The sequence below is a fragment of the Cebus imitator genome, unplaced genomic scaffold, assembly GCF_001604975.1.
Source record: "Cebus imitator isolate Cc_AM_T3 unplaced genomic scaffold, Cebus_imitator-1.0 Scaffold50, whole genome shotgun sequence".
NCBI lineage: Eukaryota > Metazoa > Chordata > Mammalia > Primates > Cebidae > Cebus > Cebus imitator.
In genome coordinates this window covers 3,574,456-3,597,356 of record NW_016107365.1, presented here as the reverse complement: position 1 = coordinate 3,597,356, position 22,901 = coordinate 3,574,456, and the positions used below count along the sequence as shown (strand labels likewise).

At 39.4% G+C, this 22,901-nt stretch overlaps 1 protein-coding gene and 1 pseudogene across 5 annotated transcripts in view; both read right to left on the bottom strand.

Annotated features, from left to right (window-relative positions):
* The window catches only part of ARHGEF28 (Rho guanine nucleotide exchange factor 28), a 319,351-nt gene that overhangs the window by 10,876 nt on the left and 285,574 nt on the right, over positions 1–22,901 (bottom strand). For 3 of the 4 annotated variants that reach the window (XM_017527638.2, XM_017527639.2, XM_017527641.2), the window contains 2 exons: positions 22,303–22,788; positions 20,670–20,970 (listed from right to left, as the gene is read on the bottom strand). In XM_017527638.2, the coding sequence (XP_017383127.1) occupies positions 20,670–20,970; positions 22,303–22,788 (787 nt within the window). Of the gene's footprint in view, positions 1–20,669; positions 20,971–22,302; positions 22,789–22,901 lie in introns of those variants that run through there. The other variant, XM_017527640.2, reaches the window with a different exon arrangement.
* LOC108303703 lies at positions 16,162–17,132 on the bottom strand (annotated as a pseudogene). The gene has a single exon (XR_001824949.1). The product of XR_001824949.1 is annotated as an H/ACA ribonucleoprotein complex subunit 1-like (transcript).

The following is a 22,901-nucleotide window of genomic DNA, read 5'->3' as shown; positions in this document are numbered from 1 at the left end:
AGAGTAGCAAAAATAAAATGAGAAGGACATTTCAGGTAATCTGGAAAAAAAATCCTTTTATTAGACCTTTTCGTAGGGAGGTCCTGGAGATATGTCCAACCAAATAAAAGAAAATACCATAAAGGGAGCAGCATGAGACTGAGGGCACAGAGGATTCAACGCAGGAGAGAGAAGGGATGGCCCTGGCTGACCACACGGAGCAGGCCTGGAGAGCAACAAGTCCATAGTGGAACAGAAGCACAGAAGACCCTAAAGCAAAATTTCCAGGAAAGAAAATGAAGTGGATAGGTGTTGGCTGTATTAAGTGTGTTTAAAATAATATTGATCAGTTATTGAGAGAGGCACAGAAGGATTGGAGGAAAACTTAGCAAGGAATAAGGAAAAAAGTATGCAAATAAAAAACAAGGCAGATGGTTAGTCTCGGTAGGATGGAACAGCACAGTCGATAACATTTTGAGCAGTTTCCGCAGTTGTAGTTGATTTTTCTCCACCTAGAAAGAGCTCAGTTCTTACCAATGTCCTTTTCTAATCTTAAAGTGTTCACATGTCATTGAAGACATGATTTCTCTGAAAACTATTTCTCAAAGTACAAAATATATTAAAGCTATTCCAAAAGAATTAACTTGTCTATATAATTAAGAGTGGACACATTTGAAACTCCAAAATCTGCTGAGTCAGAAAAAACTTTTATGAACGGGAAATTCATAGAAGGGGGAATCTCAACATCCAATAAAAATGAAATGATGTTAAATGTCATTGGTAAAAAGAGAAATATGAAAGAATGAGTTACCATTTCATACCCAGCATATGGGCACATTTTAGAAACCTAACAATGCTACGTGCTGGGTAGGATCTGGAGGAACTGGAGTTCTCATATCTTGCCAATGATAGTCACACTGTACAACAACTTTGGAACAAAATCAGTCATCCCTGGAAATACTGAAGACATCCTCACCACTTCTAGGTGTTATAGTTGAAATAAACTCTCATTCATGTGACTAAGGAGATGAGCATAAAAGACTGTTTACTGATCTTTACTTCTAATAGGAAAAAATTGGTAAGATCACCTAAATGCTCCTTAGTAATAAATGTGCTAGAATTTTTTCATTAAAGAGAAATAACATACAGCAGTTTAAAATGAGCAATTTGGGTCACATGTATGAACATGCATTCTGAGTGAAAAACACTAAGTTGCAGAACATACATATATATTGAAATGGCTATATGTGTTAAAAATTATGATATTTTGCTTTTATATATAAATATGTAGCAATATTTTAAAATGTAGCAATAGCATAAAAACATACAGTGGAAATCCTATCCACCAATTTTAGGATATTTGTTAACTCTGAGTAGGAAAAAAAAGGGAAAAGATATGGGTAAGAGACTTTAGCAAAATCTAACATTTCTTTAAAAAAGCAAAAAGGCAATGATCTGCATATGGCAAAATAGAAATATTTGTTAATTGCATGTCTAATACCTATTTTCTATACTTTAAAATTTTTCAAAATTAAAACCTTTATATTAAAAAATGTGTTGAACTACAACACACAATTGTGTAGTCTTTATTTAGATCCTGAGTCAAAAATAAACTGGAAAAAGTATACACACATATCACATTTGTGAAACAACTGCCAATCTAAACATATGAGTATATGTTGATATTTTGGAATTATTGTTAATTTTTTCCTAGGTGTGATAATGATTTTAAAAAGAGAGCCTTATCTTTTAGAGACATATACTGAAATGCCTATGGATGCATAAATGCTTACAGATGCTGATTAAGATCCGCTTCAAAATAATACAGTGTGTATTGGGGTGGGAGTCTAGATGAAACACAATTAGGCATAAGTTCTCGATTTTTTGAAGTTGAGTGATGAGAACATGAGTGGTTATTATATTCTAATTTTGTATGTGTTTAAAATTGTCCATAATACAATCAGGCGACAAGAAATATGTCAAATTCCATTTGTAAATAATCAAAACAAATTAAGATATTCAATCTTGGAGTTCCTGTTAAGAAGTAGGGAGTTTTTATGAGTGTGCTGAATTAAATGACATAGAGATCATCAGCCTCAAGAATAGGGTAGTATTTTTACGACACTGAATTTCTCTTAAGGATCTGCAGACCAGGACTTCTAAGTACCTTGGCAAAAAAAAAAGCCAACTTTCTGGGGAACTGCCTGCCTCACAACCCTACCCATACTAAGAGTTATGCCTCTCATTTTGCTGAGAGAAGAAAAATCAAATTCGTTTCTCTGCCAGCTGAGTAAGGCAGGAAATCAACCTAGGAATTTTAATGCTGCATTTACTTCTTACTGGTTCAGTAGAGGGAAAAACAGCTGTTAAAATTCTTAGGCATACAAGATACAATGTTTTTCTTTGAGCCAGAGAAGAAGGCAAGCAATCAAACCTAACACACCCAAGCTAATTAGTTCTACCTGCTTCTTAATAATTATGTTATTACCAGACTTTAAAAAAAAATGGCAACCAATTCTTTTTAATTTTTTTATATTGTTTGAGAAAGAATCAGACTCTGTTACCCAAGCTGGAGTGCAGTGGCGCAATCTCAGCTCACCACAACCTCTGCCTCCCATGTTCAAGGCATTCTCCTGCCTCAGCCTCCTGAGTAGCTGGGATTAAAGGCACCCACCACCACACCTGGCTAATTTTTGTATCTTTAGTAGAGACAGGATTTCACCACATTGGCCAGGCTCTTGGACTCCTGACCTCAAATGATCCACCCGCCTCGGCTTCCCAAAGGGCTGGGATTACTTCTAAGGTCTACAAATGAGTGTTTTTTCCTCTTTATCAACTAGAAAATTATGAGATGTCAAACAGCTTACAGGTCTATTCTATTTTGAGAAATTGCTATTCACAGTATTCAGGACAACATAAAACTATGTTTTAAAATGAGAAACATTATTTTTGTAATTCTTACTTGTTTGAAATGAGATTTGCTAAAAAACCCTGAAACATTTTTCCCAACGACAGCCACAGCCTTGCATTTATGTCACTCATAAATGATTGTAATCTTAAAAGTACAACATAATATACAGACAGTGTTTTGTTTAGTGCAGATGTTAATACTCTTGGGTGTTCTTTTTACATTTAAGTTTGTTATAAGAATAAAGTTACCTCTTCCATACTTCTAGAAATTAAACATCTTCAGGAATTATACAATTATAAAATTAGGCAGTTTGTAAAACAGAAGCAAAATTAGGACCTTTAAGTATCAAAACAGCAATTAAAAGAGAACATAAAGCCAGGTGTGGTGGCTCATGCCTGTAGTCCCAGGTACCTAGGAGGCTGAGGCAGGAGGATCACCTGAACCCAGGAGTCTCAGGCCAGGCTGGGAAACCTACTAAGACCCAGTTTCATGATAAACTGCTCTATTCCTTTACTCCTTGGAGCCATCTTTCCCTATGGGAGATGACTTTAAATTGCGTTGCACATACAAATGACATATAGCAATAATCTAGCTTTTAATATCTGTGCTTCCTGACAACATCTGACCTGTGACTAACACTGAATCCTAAAGAAAGCTTTTTTTTTTTTCAAAGACTGTCTTGTTTTGTCATATAAACTGGAGTGCAGTGATGCGACCACAGCTTACTGCCGCCTCCCGGGCTTATGTGATCCTCCTGGCTCAGCCCCTCGAGTAGCCAGCACTACAGGTGCACTCCACCATGCCTGGCTAATTTTTTGATTTTTTGTAGCGATAGGGGTCTCACTATGTTGCCCTTGTGGTCTTGAACTCCCGGATTCAAGCAATCCTCCCATCTCTGCCTCCCAAAGTGTTGGGGTTACAGGCATGAGCCACTGCACCTGGCCAAGAAAGCAGTTCCTTTGAATTGTCCACCAGGTGACATGAATTCCCAAGTTTGTACTATAGCTTCCTCTTAAGGAGCCATGGTATTATCATGTAATTAACTCCTGTTTAGCGGAATCAGCCATGAAGAGCAAGGATCATGAAGAGTATCATCAGCTACTTAGTGGCCAGCAGCCCTAGCTCCTACCAGACTGCTGAGGGCCACTACATACATGTCCCTGAAGAAGCCTATTACCTCACAGAGCAGGAAGACACAGACACAGACAAGTAGAATAAGGGCAGGATATCCTGCTAAGTAGCTAATGAATATTGTCCACAGGTGGACACCATCTCAAAAACCCTCCAAAGAGAGCAAGCTTCCAGATGTGGTGGCCAAGGCAGGCTTTGGAGAGGAGAGAGCATACGAACTGAGCCTCGAAGGCTTCCCAGGGCGTGAACAATGAGAGATGGCTGTGGCCACATGTGGGAGGCTTCCAGGTGGAGTCTGCAGCATTGCAAAGGGAGAGAATGCAAGATGTCACAAAGAAGGGAGAGTTGTTAACTTTGGCTGAAACATGGATTTGTACAGGTAAACCAAAGGGTAGGGGGGATGAAAAAGAAGGTTTGGGAGGGTCTTGAATGGGAGTGTTGGGAGATTTAACTGCAGGAGGTGAGCTCAGCTACAACTGGTGGTCAGGACCCTTCTATGGTCTGTGTCAACTTGCACACCTGATTTCATCTGCATATACTGCCACCTTGAAATGAGAGAGGCAAGTCCAAGAGCAGAGTAAGAAGGAGGCTGTGTCTCTCTTGTTTTTTGCCTGCCTATAATCAGCCCACATTTAGCCAATAAAATTTCCATCTCCTTGATGGACAAAGAACTCATGTTTTTTCAGTTAATAGTGGGGATCTCAGAAGGAAAACTGACTTGAGTTTCTTATCCATTCATTCTTCAATAAACGCTGAGTGTCTAGCTTGTGCCCTGCCCTGGGCTGGACACCAGGAAAATCACATTGAAAAAAACCTGGTGTCGGAACCCTGGAGGTTTGTAGTCAGGACAATCACTGTTTCGAAGTGTAAGGCTGTTGCACAGTTTCTTGAAAGAAAAACAGATACCTATCCCAGTAGCATTCCTGTTCCTAAGTATTAATCCAAAAGAAATAAAAACATAATTCACAAAAACCTGTACAAGAATGTTCACAGCAGCTTTATTCAGACTGGCCAAAAATTAGAAATAAGCCAGATATCCATCAACAAGGAAGGGATAAGTAAACTTTGGGATATTGATTGAGGAACATAACACAAGAGAACCGACTATGGACTCACGCAGCAACATGGTTGCCTCTCAAAAATAATATGCTGAATGAAAAAAGCTGAACACCAGAAGGTACAGAGTGTTCCATTCCATTCCATTCTACAATCAGCGAAATTCACCCGTGATGGATTGCAGGAGTCGCTACTTTGAAGGGGAGGGCTTGACTGGAAAGGGGCATAAGGGAATTTTATAGGTTGACAGAGTGCTCTGTGCCTTGATATTCTTCCCACAAAACTGACTGGACAGCAGACCATATCTGAGCATTTCGCTCTACGTAAATTACATCTCAATAAATAAACTGCATAGAGCAAACAAGTAAGCAAATACTGTGGAAGCACATGGCTCTGGAGCCAGGTCCTGAAAGATGAGTAGGGAGGTCGTCAGACTGAGAGTGAAAGGTGGAGGAGAGAATATTCTCGACAGAGGAAACAGGTGTACAAAAGGTTGGAGATGTGGGGGGCATAGCCTTCCACACAATGGACAGAACTTCCTATGGTTGGAACACAGGATGGGAAAGGAGAGAACAGCATGAGCTGAGAGATCGAGGTGCAAGCACATTGACTCTTGTGCCTCATAAACAGTGAGGGAATTCAGCGCGTGGAGGGTTTGAATAAGCCCTGGAAAGCTGATACAGAAAAGCCCTCAGAGGTCTGGATACCAACGGGAACAAATACTGGTCTGGGGGCTAAACAAAGCTCTATCTGAAATTCGATGTGTTAGATTTGGGTTTCAAAACACAACCCATGTGGTAAATCATGCTAGGATATGTCATTTGAATTTCAACTGTTCCCAAGGGAGAAAAGATGTATTTGAAGGGTGTGCCACATGCAATGAGTTTATTTCAACATCCCCTGACATCAGTGTTTTTCCCAAAGTGCGTTTCAAGGAATAAGTAGTCCTGCAAGATGCTGGGCTCCAAAGGAGAATGCTGTGGTTAAAAGGGCTTGGGAGGGGCCGCTCCTGCAGATTCACAGTGCACAGGAGCAAAAGAGAAGTTTGGAAAAAGGTGTGCGGTCCCACAATCAGCATTTCTCAATATTATTTGATTATGGTGAATTCTTATTCAATACTAACAGCCACTCAAATTGTGGAATGATGTTTGAGATGTGCTGATTCATGTGATACCCACATGAGGCATACCAAGTCTCTCTGGTCACCAGAGCAACCATTTTAGAAGCAGCCCAGCGGCTCGAATGCACCAAGTGCACTTCCTAATAATGTGCTCCTTTCTCGCCACAAGATATAATAGTAACAGGGATAACAGTGTTTATTAAGTGCTCACAAAGGTCTAAGAGTTGTACACGTATTGTTTTATGTAATCATCATACCACCTCCAAAGTAGATACTATCAGAAATCCAACTGTAGAAATGAGAAAACAGACACCAAGTAAATTGAAACACCTGCTTAAAAATTCACAGATAGGCCGGGTGCCGTGGCTCATGCATGTAATTCCAGCACTTTGGGAGGCCGAGGCAGGTGGATCACGAAGTCAGGAGCTCGAGACCAGCCTGGTCGCTATGGTGAATCCCCGTCTCTACTAAAAATACAAAAATTAGCTGGGCATGGTGGCATGCACCTGTAGTCCCAGCTATTTGGGAGGCTGAGGCAGAAGAATAGCTTGAACCCAGGAGGTGGAGGTTGCAGTGAGCTGAGATTGTGCCACTGCACTCCAACCTGGGTGACAGAGAGAGACTCCATCTCAAAAAAAAAAAAAAAAAAAATCGCAGATAATAAGTGATGGAGTTGGAATCTGAACCCAGGCATGATTCCCAAGCCTTCCATCTTAATCACTATGCCAGGTTGTCATCTCCATTAACAAAATATTATCTCCTTCAATATAAATGAAGTACACTTGATGGGTTCATCCATTCTGTTATTCACTCAAATCCCTCATTTAATAGTGAAGTACCAATAAATGTACATAAGGCTCATTACACTAAAGAAGTGTGTGTTTTACTCGGTCTTTGCTGAAATTTGGCTGCAAGCAATAGGGGTTGCATTCATTACTTTTCCATCTTTGGATGGCAGTTCCTTACAGAAACATGTCTGGTCTGATTCAGTTCTTGGTCATTCTGGTCAAAAATGATATTGCTAAGCATTTCACTCTGTGTAAATTACGTCTCAATAAATAAACTGGATAAAGCATTTTACAGTCTATTGCTAAGCAACATCATTTTCGACCGGAAGAAACTAGGATTTGTTTCAACCCTTGTGTTTTTTTCTGGGTTAGTGTTAACTCAGTCATTTAATTATCCCTTCATGCAACATATTTTCTAAAACTTCCCTGAACCATACATCCTCGAAGTTAGCCAATAGTCTCTCTAAAGAAACTGCAAATAGTCACCATTAGAAGTCCTATAAGTTTGTTTGAGAAGATCGATGATTTACCTTTAAGCCCACCTTAATTTATGCAAAGAAGAATTTGTGTGACTATCCTATGCTAGAGGGGGTGAAGGGACTGGCTATCATAGTAGGCAAGAGATTAAACCTGACAAATATGTTCATCTTATCTATACATCTATATCTCTTACCTGACAAATACAAAGAGAAAATATTTTAATTTACTGGCAACAGCATTTTAAAAAAAAAAAAACCCTCTGTTTTCTTGCCCAGACCAATGATAACTTCTACCACTAGCATACTTTGATGTGATTTTTCCCAGTACTTTGCTTCCAGCCAACACAGTTCGGATTTAGGCTTTTTGCCCCATGTTCATTAAGGTGACGGACTCACAGCCAGCTGAGTAGAGAAAGGGAGCTCATAAAGACAAATTTAGTATTTGATTTTTTTTTTACCATGCTTTAGCTCAGACTGCCTGTTTAGCATAAACTAAAACATTTTAAAACCCAAACTATGTAGGTAGTTGAGTGGAATACCCTAAAAGAAGGCTAACCCACCCCCCTTGCAGTATTACCTTTCAAAGTGGATGTGGTTCCAGTCCCACAATCCCAGGGGAGACATCATTGTGGAACTGCACTTTCTCATACTGGAGCCTGAATGCAAAGTATGGCCTCATTACCAGATGCTGACTAACAGACCATCACACATTGGCCAAAATATTCATTGTGTTTTTTTCCTCCAATTTCCATGCCGATGAAAAGTACTTTGCATTTGCAAAACTTGGTATTTTTTTTTAGGGCTTATGCTGAACAGAAGCATCAAGCATCTAAAAATATAGGATGTGCTCTACTTGTGTCTAACATGCCAATCTGGATACATTAACAAGTAATCAAAAATAGTACAACTTTTTGATAGGAATAAATCCATCATGAACTAGAAATTTAAACTACTCACTGGAAGCAAAACAGCTTTGAAAACCTTTAGTTTCTTTAAAGAGGGTTCAATTTTAGTCAGATGGAATATATATGAAACTTCCATGTTCTTGATATAAGAACATTCCAAAAACAGAACCATATGAAAATGAATAAAGACAGCACAATATACACACATCCAAGGGTTTAGGCTTATATAATTTTAAGAATGTTTAATAGTTCTATATTTACTATGCTAAAGTTAGAAAAAAAAAAATCCATCATAGCTAAACAGATAACTGCAAGGGCACATCTGAAATGACAAGCACACACAGCTTGAGATCCTGAACACGCAGATTCCAGAAGCTTTTGGCAAAGCCAAGTATGTGAAGTCTCCTTGACTTCTGATGTCACATTATCCTATCTTCTGCCATCTGCCTCTGGCAAATGCCAGTGTATTCCCAAGATGGAAACAGGCCTCCTTTCTGAATCATTCCTACAAAGACTCCCCAAAATATGGCCTCTTGCAGTTGAAAATGATTGCCCTGAATTCAGAGGAAAACACAAAACCATGGGCTTCTCTCCATAATTCAGAATCAAGAATTTCCCATCTCAATGATCAGTGACTAATCTGAATGAGGCTAAAACTTAACAGACTCCTATGTTGACAGCCCAGTAAAGGGCCAAATAGCCTTTGAGAAATGGGAACTTCAAAACTCAGAATCCACAAGAAAGTCTTGAGGCTTCTGAGGACACTTTAGAAAAACAGAACAAAAAATCACCTTCTCACTTGGGGTCTTGCATGAAGAAGTCTTTGAGCGTGCAATTCCTGTTTTTTGTTTCTGGCGGACTTATGAGACTCTTAGAGTGCAATGCCCTTATTGCAGCGTTACAACATTCTGCATGATTAATTGATTGCAAATCACTGCACAGGATGCCAAGATCACTGGTACGAAGCAGGTCATTAAATAAAATTAAAACTCTGCCAATGTTTTGCTTGTAACATTTCTTCCAAAGCCTTACAGCGCCATTCCTTAAAAACAGCCTTAATTCATCAGAGAGGCAGTCTCCCGAATTTCTAGTGGATGATCCAAATATTCTATATTTAATACAAACATCTAGCACATTATGCTATAGGAAGAAAAAGCCATAGTGTAACAAAATTTGTACAAAGAGAGCTATGGAAAAGAGTCACCATGAAAATAATTTAATTTGGAACAGCCTTACTATGAAATTGTTCAGCAAAAGGCTCGGAAACCTATCCTGCATAACTACAACCCTTTGGAAGCCTACATTTTTCCTTAGGTAAATCTTCAAGCATTAACATTTCAAATTAAATTGAATTAGTATCTTATCCAGAAAGAGAATGGATGCTCTGGCCCCTTATCCAAGGAAACTCAACAGTGATTTATCGTGGCAAATTAACATCTCCACGGATCAAAACTAAGGCCCAGGCTTATTTATCATCTGGCCCAAGGTATGAGCAGAACAACTCCTTCTCCTTACCAGCTGGGTCTGAAAAGTGACCCACTCAGAACACAAGTATGTTTCAGTCAGCTAGTCTGGGGTAAAGCAAAAGGATCTATTTCCTAAGATGCCACCACACTTCATTTTAAGTTTGCTATAATAAATATGTGATGTTTCAGGCAATATTTTAAGGCTAAGTAGAAGGCCATGCCAGGGAAATTGGTTCACACTCTAGGAGCTTATTTAACTAAATAAATATGAATTGTTCTGCCCAGGGAGATGAATCTAAGTAGGATTCATCGGAAAAAAAGAGTTTAAGAAAGTCATTGATGTTGAGGTAGCCACCCATGCTTGATTTTGTGGTATTTAAGTTACTTTATGGTTAAAAAAGAAATACCCCAGTAAACAGATAGGCTGACTAATTGTTATTGATATAACAATTAAATAGTAAATGTGTCATCTTCCTACAATGAAGGCTGTGGATTCATTTCTAAAGCTCAGGCTACCATAAAACATTTTATGGTAAACACATTTTAACTTTTTAAGTTCTCATTTCCTATGCATGGCCATATGGGGGCTATATGTATATTGTTCTAACAGAAAAATAACTCATATAAAGAGATGCTCTCCATTAGGGCAAATACCTAATGCCTGTGGGGCTTAAAGCCTAGATAACAGTCTGATAGGTACAGCAATCCCCCATGGCACATGTATACCTATGTAACAAATTTGCACGTTCTGTACATGTATCCCAGAACTAAAAGTAAAATAAAAGAGATGCACTCCAGAATTGAACAAAAAGCACCTATATCAGGCTGATACATATAGTACTATTGTACTATATGTATAAATATATATAAATTTATTGGAATAAATTTATCAATGCGGAGGAAGAAAAGTTCATAATTTTTTAAGTCTACTACCAGGAATCTAGAAAGGTATTAAAGGTAAACAATCTTACAGTTATCCCGACATTTTAAGAACGTTATCTAACATATACCCATATTACAAAAAGTTTTAAACATACACTCAATCCAGTTAGCTAGCTGGAGACACTCATCTACCCTGCCTGTGTTAACCACCATCACACACACAATTTCTCTGACACCTCAACTTCTTTCAGTGCCTCAGTAAACAGTTAACTGCGTGGCTTCAGCTCATGGCTGCTTTCATTTCTGCTACAGAGTGTGGACCTTGACTCCTCCATTCATTTCATAAATGTTTATCAAATCATCACATACCAGACACTGCTTGGCACTTGTGATGGAGCAATTAATAAGAGAGAAATATGAAATGCTCTACCCACATGAAGCTTCCTCTCTAGTGGGACGGATATTACATAAATGATCACACACATAATTCAAATTACAAGCGCTAACAAGAGAAGCTTTCTGGTGATTCCGAGCCATGACTTGTATCGGTTTATCCAGAAATAACAAGTATAAATTGATTCAGGATAACCAAACTCAAAAAGAGATTAAGGTGGTAAACTAGAACAGAATTTTTAGACTGAAAATGACAAATAGTTTACACCAGAATATTCCTGTAGGCTGCTTTCGACCTTTTCTTTCTAGTAGGAGAGCCCACTCCGGAAACCAAAGTACAATTAGAAGTCTTTCTGGGAGTATATTTACATAATGCAACCAACAAGTGTTGGATGATCTGTAGATAAGGAAACTTCCCATCCCAAATGGAGGTGATGTTCAGTCTTGTTGACAGAGTATCTTACATTTGGGTGTTTATATCTGGCTCTAAAAACGTGGTTGACTTACGTAACTTGTTCCAGTAGAGAGAGGAACCAAAAGCAGCAGCAAAATGCTGTGCTATCAGGGTTCACCCCCGGGACAATTCCGGTGACCCACTGACAAACACCTGCTCTGAGACTGATATGGAAAGATAGTTACCTTTTTTATTCTAATGTATTTCCAATCTGAGTAAGAAATTTCCCAATTTACAGCTAATTATTTTATCATATTTTAAACTATTGGCTTTCTAATAACATTTAGGAAACACTTTTTGTTAGCAGGCAATCCTGGAACCAAAATCAGAATAAATTATTTCCAGAATGTGGAAAGGAAGCTGATGCCCACTGGATCCGCAGGACATGTCAGGCATTTTGAAAAAATAATTCTGTTAACACTTCCTTCCCGTTTGTACAGACGGGGAAACTAAGACTTAGGGATCACACAGCAGTAGGAGCCAGAGTCAGGTTTTGAACCGAAGTCCTCTTCTATCAAGTCCAGTATTCTAGGCCAGCAATCCAGGCACATGTGTCAGGCTGGCTGCTTCAGAATCAACTAAGAAGAAGGTTAGATACACAAGTTTGCAGGCTGATTCAAATCACAATCTCTGAACAGAGGAATCTGTATATTTTTTTGTTTGTTTGCTGATTCAAATCACAATCTCTGAAGAGAGGAATCTGTATTTTTTGTTTGTTTGCTGCAGGAAAGTCTGATGCATAGTCAGCTATGGGTATCATGATTCTAGCAACAAATTCCCGTCCATGTATCTTACTTCTCATTAACTGCATAGTCAGAGACTGGCCCTCCCCAACACCATCACAGGATTTGGGGAGCTGGAGTTGGGGAGAAGGGTTTCTCCAAGTTTTAAGCCTCTGGCCTTGAACTCCATCTAGTATATTCAGCTATGTCTTTCTGAATTTGTTTTCAAAGACTGAGCAAAAAGTAAAAGAGAAAAGTTGCCTTATTTGAAAAACAGAGACAGTAATCATCCTTTCACAAAATCATTAAAAAGAACAAATGAGATCATAAATTCAAATCTGCTTTTGAATGGCATGAAGTATCATATAATATTGCACCATTAATTCACCCAAAGGTGAATATTCCAAACAAGGAGGAGTGTCATTGTCACTCCTCAACTTAAGTGGAGGAAAAGAAAGTTTAGAATCCAGCTTCTGGGGTAGGCAAACCACAGCCACCTGTTTTTACAAAGTTTGCTGGAACACAGCTAAACTCGTTATTTACGTATTGTCAATGGCTGCTTTGCAAGCTACAATGACAGAGCTGACTAGTTGTAACAAAGATCTGATGGCTTGCAAAAACTAAAATATTTACCATATGACCCTTTAAGGAAAAGTTTGTCACCCCCTAAAACAGACGGTCATATTCTTTTTAGGCAAACATAAATCAGTGGTACTCAGCTGAACATTCCACATTTTAAGCAAACCTTAAAAACAAAATCTACATGGCTGGATGGGAAGGAGATAGTCCCCAAATTCTGATACATGGAGAGAGTGAGGCTTCCTTTCCTTTGCTGAGGCTAGGTTAGTGCCCCATCCGTCACTGTGACTGATGGCAGCAAGCCTCATCCTTATGTTTGGTATATAAACTTCCCCTCCAAAACCTAGTCTCTTTGAGAGTAAAACCACACTATACTAGAGAGATCAAACGTGTAGCCCACAGACCACGTGTGAGTGTGTGTGTGTGTTTGTGTGTGTGTATTATTTTTTCATTTTTAAAGCTAAGGATGACCAGGGCCAGGCCTAAGCTCTGATGCTCTCTGAAGCATTCATACCATGTGGACTCCCACGCTTCAGCAGCTTGTTCAAGCTAAACTGGAACCCAGGGTGGAGATGAACAGGCAGCCTCATGGCTGGCTGGCTGCCTCTGAATCCACCCACCTGCTGGTTTTGCGCTCCTGCTGTGTCTTAGGCTCTGTGTGCTGAGGCGGGATGGCCCTGGCCCAGTTGGCTCACATAGCCAACCTGCCCCCAGAGAAATATGCAATCAGGAAGTTGGCAGTAAGCACTCCTGGCTCACCAGGCTCTACAAGCAAATGTCATGTTTCCTTTTCCTGGTATAAAACCTGCAAAAGGCTAAAGTCAATCATCTCCACTTCTCGATGAGAAAGATTAAAATTAAGCCCTTGGGCCCAGTACTTTATAGTTTTGTCAAGATATAGATTACCAAGAGCAAGCAATATTATAGTTTCCTTTAAAACATCACCTAACGTAATAGTCATGATTCTAGAAGAAAGAGTTGCCAGATGATTTCCTCCTTTTGATTTCTTCAAACTCATATATATATCTGGATAATAATTTGATGTTGCAACTAACGTCCTCAATCCTTCAGCTTTGTTTTCATTTAAGCAATCCAAAATACATGCATCTAATGTCCCTCGCAATCAGAGAGTGCTCACAATTCCCAAAACCCCTTAGTTAAGGCCTAGGCTTGGAAATAAAACTATAAGTAGGAAATGAACCTAGAGACTCAGTATTTTCTGCTATAGTTTCAGTAAGTAGAAAATGGATTCAGTATTTCCTGCCTTAATTTCTATGTGTTGAACTAGGCTTGATAACAGACATAAATATCAATATACGGATATAAATGTTCATCACAATTTTACTATTGTATAAGAATTATTATTTTTTACAAAGTTCAATTCACTTCCCTGACCAAGTCAAAAAACTAACAATGTTGTTATAGTTCAACTTTGGGGTGTGTGTGTGTGTATACTTTTAATTTAAAAAATATATTTTTAAAATTTTTATATAAATATATATATTAAACTTATTTTTTTTTAAATAAGGCTTTCATGACACCTAAAATTACAGTAGGGAGAAAAATCGTTTTGTCCCCTGAAAAGAGCTGAATTGTATCCCCCCAAAATTCACATGTTGAGGTCCTAACCCCCAGTAGCTCAGAATGTATTTAGAGACAGAGTTTTAGAAAATAAAGTTAAATGAGGCCATTACAGTGGGCCCTAATCCAAATCACTGATATCTTTATAAAGAGAAATTAGGGCACAGACAGGCTCACGGGGAAGACCAGGTGAAGACACAGGAAGATGATGGCCATCTCATCTACAAGCCAAGGAGAGAGACCTCAGAAGAAACCAATCCTGGAAATACCTTGATCTCTAACTTCTAGCCTTCAGAACTGAAAAAAATAAATTTCTGTTGTCTAAGCACCCTACACTGTGGTACTTCTATTATGGCAGCCCTAGCAAATAAATACATTCCCCATCTCCAAAACATTCATATCATAGAAGTGCATGGTGTCTAATACCAGTTTCATTTTCTGGGAAAATTGCTTAAAGTTCTTTGGGCAAAGCTTCTTTCCACATAGATTATACAAGTAAGGCATCAATTTCTGAATTATGAAATATTTTAAAATATGAGAAATTATCCTCTCACTTCTTAAAACTGTTATTTAAATGCTAACTATGGCACAGGTTTTCATTTGGAAGTTTTCCATTTTCTTGCCTTACATAAAAGATTTGTCATTGAAAGTTTAACACAGCTGTCATGTTTTGTTTTGTTTTGTTTTGTTTTTTAAATAGTAACAAGATGAGATATTCTAAATACAATGCTTTGAATTTTGAAAATAGTTTTCTGGGCACCAAATTCTAATATGTAATAAAAGGAAACACTTTTTGAGAACCCAAACTTAATAAAGTTATTTTTTCCCCCAGTATCCATATGATTAACATAAAATTTGGCTTGACTTAAATTCTATCATATGCATAACAAAATCATAATGCTTTAACTGAATTAAAGAGAACTTTTGGGAAACCTGCAAATATTGAGGTATACAGAAAAATATAACTGATAAGCGAGATTAAGATTTCAGATTTTTATGCCATAAAATGTTTTCTCTGCTAATGAAAAAGACAACAACATAATAGATGCATTCAATATATAGTTCTAAAATGTTAAAACTAGGAGAAAAATAAAAAGTCACAAGAATAAAATGTTGGGGTTTTTTGTTGTTTTTCGTTTTTGCCTTTCAGAGTAATGCTATTGAGCATCTCATAAGGCCAATTATATAGCAATTGTCCCACAGAGACTATTGTTTAAAGAAATTCAAATATTCTGTATTCTTGGCTGGTGTCCCACAGAGGAGTGCAGAAGAAGTTCTTAAACCAACCATCTCTTCCACTACAAATAAAATACCAATTTGGATTTAATGTTCAAACATCCAAGAATTGTGTTCATGAAATAACTTCCAAAACCGGAAAGTAAAGTTCTTTAAAGTGCTATGTCAAAAAATATTTACAAATAACATGGGGTTATTATTAGGCAATATTAGAAAAACAAAACATTTTTAAGAAAATGAGGCTTTTGGGAAAACAGCAAAGCTAAAGAGTATTTATGATACTGAAGATGCTCAGGCCTCTTGCAAGAGTTGGCCACAGCAATCCAAAACATTTAGAAATATTTTCCAAATGTTACTGTTAAAAAGGGAAGGAGGGGAGGAAAAAAAAAACAATAAAAACAAAAACCTGGCCCTTAATCATGAACATCCCACTAAGCATTACAAAAGGATTAGATTAGTTCTGTATCTAAACCAACTTCTTTTTTTTTTTAAGGGAATAAACACTTTATTTTAAAAATTCAAATATGCTTCAGATGAAAACTCCTGTCCATTTATTAAGCACCCACAGAGTGCCAGGCACTATACAAAACATTAAAAAGATTTATTCATGCTCTTTTAGAGCAAAATTCACTATTCTGTTGCACTTGGCATAATGCTGACATTTTAGATCCATTGTCATAAAACAACCAAGGTCTTTAAGACTTGCTCAAGAAACAAGTTTCCAATCCACAGTAGAAACAGATCACACAGGTTTATGCAGAAGTCAACTGGTGATGTCTGTCAACTATTTCACTTAATGTCCTCTCCCTCTGAAACCACCACCCCCTCTTCCTCCTCGGAAGCCCCAACCTCCACCTCCTCTTCCACCTCTAAAACCACCGCCTCTGCCACCACCTCTGCCACCTCCTCCTCGTCCTCCTCCTAGGCCTCCCCTGCCACCACCTCTTGGAGGTCCTTTCTCACCAGGAGGTCGAGGTAAAAACCTCTGCAGTGGCAGCAGCTTCTATGGGTCTATATAAAACTTCTGTAGTTTTTTAAAGGATGAAGCCTTCATATTTTCTGACAATTTAACTGAAAAATAAAAATCTCTAAGTTGTCCAAATATTTCATCCACTTTTCCAATTTGTTCTTTGTTTTCTAAGTAAACAGGAGCATTGAAATAGGGCACTTTATTTTCATCTGTGGTACATTTACAAACTACGTCATCTTCACAGGGATGCAGGAACTCTCCTAATAAGACTACACGTTCTGGAGGTCCTTGGTCTTGGCCTTTGTTAAAGCCTCCGCGGCCACCCCCTCGTCCAAATCCTCCCCTGCCGCCGCCTCTGAAATTGCCGCCGCCTCCACCACCGCCTCCACCTCGGAAGGGGTTGCTGCTGCTGCCACGGCTGAAGCCGCCACCTCCACCACCCCGATTAAAGCCTCCACGACCTCCGCCTCAAAAAGACATTCTCTCTACTCCCGGCGCCACGTATAAACCAACTTCTTTAAAAAGTGTAACTCATGGCTGGGTGCAGTGGCTCACGCCTATAATCCCAGCACTTTGAGAGTCTGGGGCAGGCTGATTGCTTAAATCCAGGAGTTCAAGACCAGCCTGGGCAGCATAGAGAAACCCTGTCCCTATTTAAAAAAAAAAAATCCAAAAATTAGCTGAGCATAGTGCAAACCTGTAGTCTCGGCTACTTGGGAGGCTGAAGTGGGAGGAACCACTTGAACCCAGGAGGTGGAGGCTGCAGTGCGCCAAAATCATGCCACTGCACCCCAGCCTGGGCAACAGAGTAAGACTGCATCTCAGTCTCAAAAAAAAAAAAAAAGGTACAACTCAAAACAACTTTCTAAAAACTAAGAATTTAGACCAGGTGTGATGGCTCAAGCCTGTAATCAATCCCAGCGCTTTGGGAGGCCAAGGTGGGTAGATTACGTGAGGTCAGGAGTTCAAAACCAGCCTGGCCAACCTGGCAAAATTCCATCTCTACTAAAAATACAAAAATTAAAATTAGCCAGGTGTGGTGGTGGGCGCCTGTAATTACAGCTACTCAGGAGGCTAAGGCAGGAGAATCGCTTGAGCTCTGGAGGTGGAGGATACAGTGGGCCAAGATGGCACCACTGCACTCCAGCCTGGGTGACAGAGCAAGGCTCCTTCTCAAAAAAAAAAAAAAAAAAAAAGAAAAAAAGAAAGAAAGAAAGAAATTAAATTAAATTAAAAAAATAGATATTCCAGTGTAATGATTGACAGCATGGGCTCTAGAGCCAATCTTCCCAGGTTCATTTACTAGCTGTGTGATCTGGACAAGTTACTTAATCTTTCCGTACCCCAGCTGCCCCTTTCAAAGGACAGAACCATCTCAGCGGGTTGTCGTGAGTATTATGAGTTTCTCTATGTAAAACCTTAGCACAATGCCTCAAATTTGATGTGTTATACAATTATTCGTGGCCAGAATGGGGGCAGAGCAATTCAGAAACCAATCACAATTAGAGCACAAAAATATCTGCTGAGGCTGTACTGAACAAACCAATAGAAATTCCTATTTAGGTAGTATCTAAACACATTGGAGAATTTTATTTACATACAATTTTTCCATCAGCCTTACTGTTCTAGAAATTCACATTTTCACTGATCTGAGCTGATCATATATCCACAGTACCAGACTAGGCAAAAGAGCAAATCATTCTTTAAGGTGTTACCTGAAAAAGCTGACCTTATAGTCTGACAATGAAAAGGTAACTGAAGCCTGAATGAAATCATGGTTAAGTGCACATTTAGCTAAAATACCAGCCCACAACATAGCAGGCAAATTTTGTTAGCCAGATTATGGTGAACTACAGAGACCCTCAGTGGTGGTCACTGATGGCCACTCACCCAGATTCAGTAGCAAAACATGGAAAGGGGGACAACACCACTGTGTGGTCCTTGGTTCTGGCACACCCAACTGTCACCACCCAGCACGCCCTGGAGCCTGCTTCTTCCTGTCCGGACCCCTCAGTCACTGTCCCCCAAGACATTGTGGCATGTACCCACGGTGCCTGGCTAAGGCCATCACCAGTGCCCAACTTTGTGTTACTGTCAACGATAAAGCTGTGAAACTTCTGTAGTAGTTTAAATAATTTTATGTAGACTTGACCGCTCTTTTAAGTATACATATCCAATTTTCATTCCACTCTCTTATCACCTCCTATTCTGACTTTCTCTTCTCTCCTCCAGAAATTGCTTATCGTGAAGTAAACAAACATAAATAAGGTTTTTTGACTAGTTGCGAAACTCCGGTGGTGAACAGTACACACAGCATTTCTGATGTAATCCCTATTTATATAAACCAGGATGTTCCTGAGAGATTTAAGCTGAAGCTGATTTTCCTCTCTCCTGTTAATGTCCTGAGTGTCCTTGGCCTACTCTGGACATACAATTTCTTAAGCATAAGTACATTTCTCAGCATTTCCTTTGGCTCTAATTCCTTACATGTGGATAGACTGGTTTCGTATATAATCACTGTTTATTTCCATAGTACATTTTCTATCTACTGCAAGTATGCTGCCAAATGTTTAACAAGTCTTTACTTTGAAGCACAAGTCAATAGAAAAAGATGGAGATACACGAAAAGCGAAAGAGACATACTTCTTTTAAACACAAGCTGAATGTGGTTTAACTCAAACTGAGTTTCTGAACTATACCAAAGCCAGTATGTAAAACCATGCTGACAAAAGCACACAAAGCACTGTAAATAGCAGGTTAACAAATCAACACAGCAAAGCAACATGTGCTTAGGAAAAGCATTCTGCAATGTGCTCTCTATTGTACTAAAGTTGCAAGATAATACATTAAAGAAGTTACATTTTCTAAATTTTGCTTGACCTTTTAATCTGAACTATTCATATTTTTTATTTAAAGAATATTTGAAACAATACTTTTAAGAACTATTTCATTCTCTCCTATATGCTGATAAGAAGTAAGAATGTTCCCACAGTGACTAAGAATTAGCCACTACTAAGAATCAACATCTTTTGGATCAGTAGTAAATCGGCTTGTAAGCAGTGTCAGAATTATCACTCTTGAATTGGGAGAAGCCAAATACCTTCAAATCTTTCTGTTGCTGAAAAATTATCCTCCAACTGCCAAACTAAGAATATATATTAAGCATAGAAACAAATCTGTGTCCAGTTCTGAAGACTTCTATACTACTGCTTGTTTTATGTTTCTGAAACATTTTGCTGTGGGTGATTTATTTCATATCCATGTGGCCAGCCATTTGTTTATTCTATTGCATACCATCTGTTTTTCAGTGGAGAGGTTTCAAGTTCTTCTCATTCCCTACCTCATATCCCACAGAAAACAATTTATAATAGACATAGATTTAAATCATTTGGATTCATGTGGAGCTGGTAACACGAGCTGCCTTTCATTTATACTTGGCAAATGCTTTAATGGGATTAGCAAATTGTGTTATTATGAAGTACTTAGGGAGAGACAACACCTTTTTTTTTTTTTTTTAACAATGACAAATGATGTTAACAGTTTCATTTTGGGTGTTTAATAGCAGTACAGAAGATTTCACTAACGTTACAGGAAATTGCCCCGATAGACAATGAAGTCCTACTATAAACCTTGTTGGTATCTTTTATTTCTGAGTGTCAACGTAGGTGTTTCAGGATGCACTGGGGTCCACAGTAGTGGGGAGTAAATATCAAGTTGCTTTACTTTTAAGAGGACATTATCATTTTAAACCACACATCTAAAAATACTGCCTGGTGCTTACATGTTGTAAGCATTCTGCAAGCCCTATGACCATGGTCTCACTTGTCTAGGTAACTTACAAGCAAAGGCCGACCCCAGACTTCACTGAAGAACAGTGAATGCCGCAAACTCCAGCTCATCAGCACCAATTTATTCCCATGCTAGGGAGGACTTTGATTCACTCTACAGAAGAGCCAACCATTCAGAGAGACAATGTCTTGTTGAAACTATACAGGTGACATTTAAAGTGTTAATTACCATTTTTACAAGAATCCTTGCTGCTTTCGTGGAGAGGAAGCATCTGATGGCAGGACCCGGCAGCTGTCCACAGTTCGTGGCTGACATTCGAAGGCTGGGAAAGGTCCGTCTTGAGGTCTACTTGATTTTCACTAGTCCTTACCAAGTCAGAATTAGGTTGAGTTGTGGGGCAACTGGCATCCTTATGGATAACTGATGGATTTGGTTTGTTGAAAGTGTTAAATGACATTTGTACTAAAGCTTCATTGATGAAGAATGCGTTTTCATGACATAAGTTCTCAGATCGATTAAGTTCTATTACCTGTGTAAAGAAATATAGAAAAAGTACAATAATTTTTCTAACTTATACAAGTTTCATGAAGTATTTATTCCTGAGAGAATCTTAGGAATCAAGATTTCAGTAAAAGTGAGGTCAAGATTACTACTTTTTTTCTCCCTCCACCACATTCCTTTTTAATGAGCTAGTACCAAAAACTTCAATTTGCTATGCATGGCATATCTTTAACAACAACAAAAAAAAAAACACAAGAAGTGGCATTTTATGACATTAAAGTGTTTCCACTTTAATCAGAGAAAGCTGCATTTTTTACTTTTTCTAAATAAAAAAGTTGAAAACATATCCACATATACATGAGGAGTTTGCAATAAACATAATTTAGCCAACTTAAAAGGAAAAACAGATTGCAGCATAGACCTTATAAGCTTATCAACTTCTACAATATTATGCACTATCAATAAAAAACATACATGCACCTAACACAGGAAAACAAACTCTGGGGACCAATGGGATTGTCAAGCATGGTTTTAAAAGATGCAAACAGCTTGGTAGCTCACGCCTGTAATCCCAGCACTTTGGGAGGCCAAGGTGGGTGGATCATGAGGTCAGGAGATCAAGACCATTCTGGCCAACATGGTGAAACCCTGTCTCTACTAAAATACAAAAAAATTAGCCGAGTATGGTGGCATGTGCCTGTAGCCCTAGCTACTCGGGCAGTTAAGGCAGGAGAATCTCTTGAACCCAGGAGGCAGAGGTTGCAGTGAGCTGAGATAGCACCACTGCATTCCAGCCTGGCAACAGAGTAAGACTCTGTCTCAAAAAAAAATAATAACTTTTATTAGTGAAATGCATTTTGAATTTACTATATCAAATTTAAAAAGAGAATAAGCTCGACATAACAGAATAGTATTATACTTGCTAAATTCAGTGCCTGTAGTATATATTAATAGTTAATTGATCTTCTAAAAGCTACATCTACATAGAATTCTTAAGACACATCATATCAAGAGAGTCCTTCAAATACTGGGAAAAGACCTTGCTCACAGTGAACGTGCCTTCAGGACAAACCTACCCTGGCCTTACTAGGACAACTCGATTCTATGGTCCTTAGGGAAGGGCGTCTCAGACAGAATACAGTGATCCCATAGAACCTGGGCCCTCACACTGTCCAAATTTTAAGTCAAAATGGATATGCATTATCTCTGAAAGCTTCCAGCTTTGGCTACCTACAAATTGAGAAATCCTCATGAGCTCTTACACAAGAACCAAAAAGACACGTTTGGTTAGTGTTCCCAGAGCTCTCAGGCCCAGCCCTGTCTTGGAGAGGCTGCCTCACCGCATCCCAAAGGTCCATACCTCCGGGCCATCAGGAAGAAATGCCGCGGGCAGCCTTCTCTGCCGGCCTTGCTTCCAGTGGCTCAGCAGGCTCTGCTGGGCCCGCATCCTTGCCTGCTCCCTCTCCACCAGGCGCTGGCCCTCCCTCAGCCGCTCCAGGCTGTGCTGGTACTCCTGGAGCTGGAGGTCCAGCTCGCCCCGGCTCCGCAGCAGCAGCTCCTCCTGCGACTGGCACTCCCGCTCCCGCTCCTGCAGCCAGCTCTCCCTGGCCGCCTGCGCCCGCTGCTGCTGGTCACACCTGCGGAGCCAGCGCCGCTGCTCCTGCTGGAGCTGGTGCTGGAGCTCGTGCACGTTGGCCGGCTCCTCGCGCTGCCTGTCCACGTCGCGAGACTTCTGGTCCTGCCAGGGGCCGCCTCGTAGGACAGAGTGGCCGGGAGACAGGCCCTCGTGCTGCTGGAGAACCAGCCTGTGGATCTCAATGTGGCTGTCCTGAATGGTCAAGGCGGCCTGTCAGAGCAGACGGAGGAAAAAATCACTCAACACAGGTTTCCATTGTTATTGTTTACCCTTTCGGTTGCAACTACCTTGAAACACAAAACCCAGGCCCGAAGTGGTTTCTC